The sequence below is a fragment of the Oratosquilla oratoria genome, chromosome 32 (assembly GCF_046742065.1).
Source record: "Oratosquilla oratoria isolate Oo_2021 chromosome 32, ASM4674206v1, whole genome shotgun sequence".
Lineage (NCBI taxonomy): Eukaryota > Metazoa > Arthropoda > Malacostraca > Stomatopoda > Squillidae > Oratosquilla > Oratosquilla oratoria.
This window is the reverse complement of record NC_134808.1, coordinates 31,233,547-31,237,251: the sequence shown is the minus strand read 5'-3', so window position 1 is coordinate 31,237,251 and position 3,705 is coordinate 31,233,547. Positions and strand designations below refer to the sequence as shown.

General features: G+C 47.3%; 1 protein-coding gene across 1 annotated transcript in view; it reads right to left on the bottom strand.

Annotated features, from left to right (window-relative positions):
• The window catches only part of LOC143017566 (zinc finger MYM-type protein 1-like), a 9,434-nt gene extending 7,304 nt beyond the window's left edge, over nt 1–2,130 (bottom strand). Inside the window, exons 1-2 of the mRNA XM_076172354.1 lie at nt 2,116–2,130; nt 1,452–1,558 (exon numbers count right to left, since the gene is read on the bottom strand). Coding sequence (XP_076028469.1) covers nt 1,452–1,558; nt 2,116–2,130 — 122 coding nt within the window. The remainder of the gene's footprint in view (nt 1–1,451; nt 1,559–2,115) is intronic.
• Nucleotides 2,131–3,705: the final 1,575 nt, after the last annotated feature.

Below are 3,705 nucleotides of genomic sequence, written 5' to 3'. Positions count from 1 at the left end.
ACACACATACACACACATACACACACACACACACACACACACACACACACACACACACACAGTCCGGCCCTGCAAGATTCCACAGACAAGGACGGCGCTACGATCACTACATGTTCATCTTCATTTTCTTTTTCTTCCAGTGTCATTTTCAATCATCTCTGCTCCTCATATGCTCAGTCTCAGTTCTTCGTTTTCCAGTTTTATGTCCAGTTTTACCTGTTCATGATTCAGTCTCATTTTAGTCCCACCTATTCATTTCCTAATTTCATGTTTTGTCTCACCTGTGAAGCCATAGAGCGTAAAATTTCCCCCAGCCCCCATCATCATCTCATCTCCTCCTCTTCCTCCTCCTCCTCTTCCACCTCCTCCTCCTCCTCCTCCTCCTCCTCCTCTCAGTCTCCACCGTGGGTCCCCTGTGATTACCTGACCTACATTTTCTCTCTCTGGCGCACATGAGCGTGCACGCACGCATTCATGCATGCACGCACATACGTTTACACGCTTGCACACGCTCTCTGACGTACACACACACACACACACACACACACACACACACACACACACACACACACACACACACACACACACACACATGTCCGGGCGCCCATTCGCGCACCTCATCTCCTCCTCTTACTCTCTATATTCTCTCTTTCTCTCTCTCTCCTTCAGCATCATATTGCTTCCATGTCTGACTTATTGGATCTTAACTATTTAGTCTGTGGGACGTTTCTTCTACGCACAGACTACGCACCTGACGGAGTTGGTTCTTCCTCCTCCTCTTCTTCTTTCTCTTCCTCCTCCTCTTTCTCTTCCTCCTACTCCAGAGGGGCCGAACCCTTAGCATCGTTGTCCTGCACCTTGAAGGCCCTAGTGATGGGACGATACCAAAATTTTTCAACGATTCCGATACGAGTCCCGATTCTGCTCTAAACATCCGATTCCGATAAATGAATAATAATTGTATTTTGTTCATAAAATATTTGTTTCCCAAACCAACCGCAGGACCTGAAAATATCCATAAATTATAATCATCGTAAGTATCGGAATCGGAATCGTATCGGAATCGGAAGTTTAAAACAGTATCGGAACTCGTATCGGAATCGTTAAAAAAAAAAATCGTTTCGTAACTACATGAGGCGTTTTTGGGTGATTCCCGAGTTTGGGCTCACGGCCCCCCCTCCTCCTCCTCTCCGATTCCCATTCCCACTCAGGGATTCCTCCGTTTGTACCAAGAGTTCCCGCCAGGTGTCTGCTTGGCTTCCTGTCCCCATAGGCCATGGGAATCGATTTTGTGTTTCTCCTCTTATCACCCCCTCCCCAAAGCCCATCTTCCACTTCCCCCTCCCCCCGCTCCTCCTCGCCTCACCCACCCTCCTCCTATACATCTCAATCCCATTCGTTTCTTCCCAATCCGTTCCAGTCATTCTGGATCCTGGAGGGCTCATTCCCACCTCATCTGCTGTAATTCCATATGGAGCCGCACACGGGAGGTGTGAGGCCCGGTGCCAGGGTCCTCTGGTGCCGTGGAACTTGTGGCTTCGGTGCCTTCCTGCGGGCTCTGCAAGCAATTCCTTCCAAGGGAATGGCTTAGCTCTAAAGACACCTTCCTCAGGACCTTTCAGGATGTGATGGGCCGGGATGAAGCCACGGGGCCTAAGAGGATGGCCCATCAATTCATCCATCCACCCATACATCTATCCAGCCATCAATCCCCCGGAGGGAAGCTCTTTGCTATGACGATGCATTTGGAAACGAGCTTCTGTCCATCGCCAGTCGGTTTTATTCATCTGAAAGGAGGGGTTAAGGGGTTAGAACCATGGACTCGAGTAAAACGATGAATGAAAGAAAAAAAAAACAGGAAATCCAACATCAAAACCATATTTATGATTGCCATGGCCAAATTCAGCCCCAGTAGCATCAGGGGATAAGGTAACTGTATAATCGAAGTCTGGTCAATTATTGGGACTCGACGGGCTACATTGACCCATGTTACTATCGGGCTAAAATTATCGTGTACACTGCTTAGAAAGGTAGATCGTCTGAGGAAATCAAGGCTTTCCCACAATAGAACATAACATAAGAATGGAGAAGATTGCAAGGGACCATAAGGCCTACATTGGGCATATCCATGTTTGTGTCATTTTGACAATTGGAAATAAACTCATCTGCTGGGATTCAAACCCCCGCCAGAGCGGAATGCTTCATATAAAGCGAGGATTGTACCGCCTGTACTACACTGACCCTTCAAAACAGAACGAATGATTAGTCCGTGAACTAATTCGTTCTGTTTTTTGAAGGGTCAGTGTAGTACAGGCGGTACAGTCCTCGCTTTATATGAAGCATTCCGCTCTGGCGGGGGTTCGAATCCCAGCAGATGAGCATATCCATGTCCCTTACCACCTATCATCCCTATCCATAAATCTTCTCTTAAAACAACCAATTGTTTCAGGAGCGCTCTCTACATGGTTATTAAGTCTTTTCCATTTGTTAGCCATTCTTTTGGTAAACCAGATCTTGCCTATTTCCTTCTTAGACCTAAATTTGTCCAATTTAAATCCTTTACTACAAGTCCTGCCTTTATGTCTTTATATGATGACCGCATGGTTCTCCCTACACATTACTCAAAAATAAACTCCGGAGTTTATAAACTTTCGAAGCAAATTTCTAAGATCTGCCAGCGGTCAAACCTCACTCTGATAAGTGATTAATAAATGTACTTTGTTCATAAAGTATTTGTTTTCACAAACTAACTGCAGGGGCTGAAAATAACAATGAATTATAATCATTGCAGGTAACGGAATCGGACTCATATCGGGATCGGAAGTTAAGAGTATTATCGGCACTCGTATCGGAATCGGAAGTTTAGAGTAGTATCGGGACTCGTAAGTTTAGAGTAGTATCGGAATTGGAAGTTTAGAGCAGTATACGGAACTCGTATCGGAATCGTTACATATTTCAGTTTCGTCCCATCACTAGAAACCACATTGTAATTCATACGGCCTTACCAGAGACCAGAGTCTTTCCTCGCACCCAACTCTGTTCATAACACTGTACTACCTTCCAAACTTAATCCACACAGCCATCCTCCTGTCGTGGTGCTCTCCTTGGCTTCTTTACAAATTTTCTCCCGAGACGGACAGACAGATAGATAGAAAAATAGAGACAGGCATAGAGACAGAGAGAAAGACGCACGCGTGGGCGTGCGGGCGCGCGCACACACACACACACACACACACACACACACACACACACACACACACACACACACACACACACACACACACACACACACACACACACACACACACACACACACACACACACACACACACACACACACACACACACACACACACACACACGTCGTAAGTCGAGGTGTGTGGCACTCTATCGGACGACCCGGAGGCTCGGGTCGCAATCTAATCGGGGAAGATCTTCCAACCAATGAGACCAAAGGGAAGCAGGTTTTCCAGCTCCGAGGAGGAGGAAGAGGACGAGGAAGAGAAGGACGAAGAAGAGAGGGGGTGAGGATAAGGAGGAGGGCGAGGAGAAGAAGGAGGGCGAGGAGAAGGAGGAGGGCGAGGAGGAGGATGAAGAGAAGGAAGGGGAGGACGAGGAAGAAAAAGGGAACGAGTAGAAGGAGGAGGCGGACGAGGAAGAGGAGGTGGACGAGGAAGAGGAGGAGGACGAGGAAGAGGAGGAGGA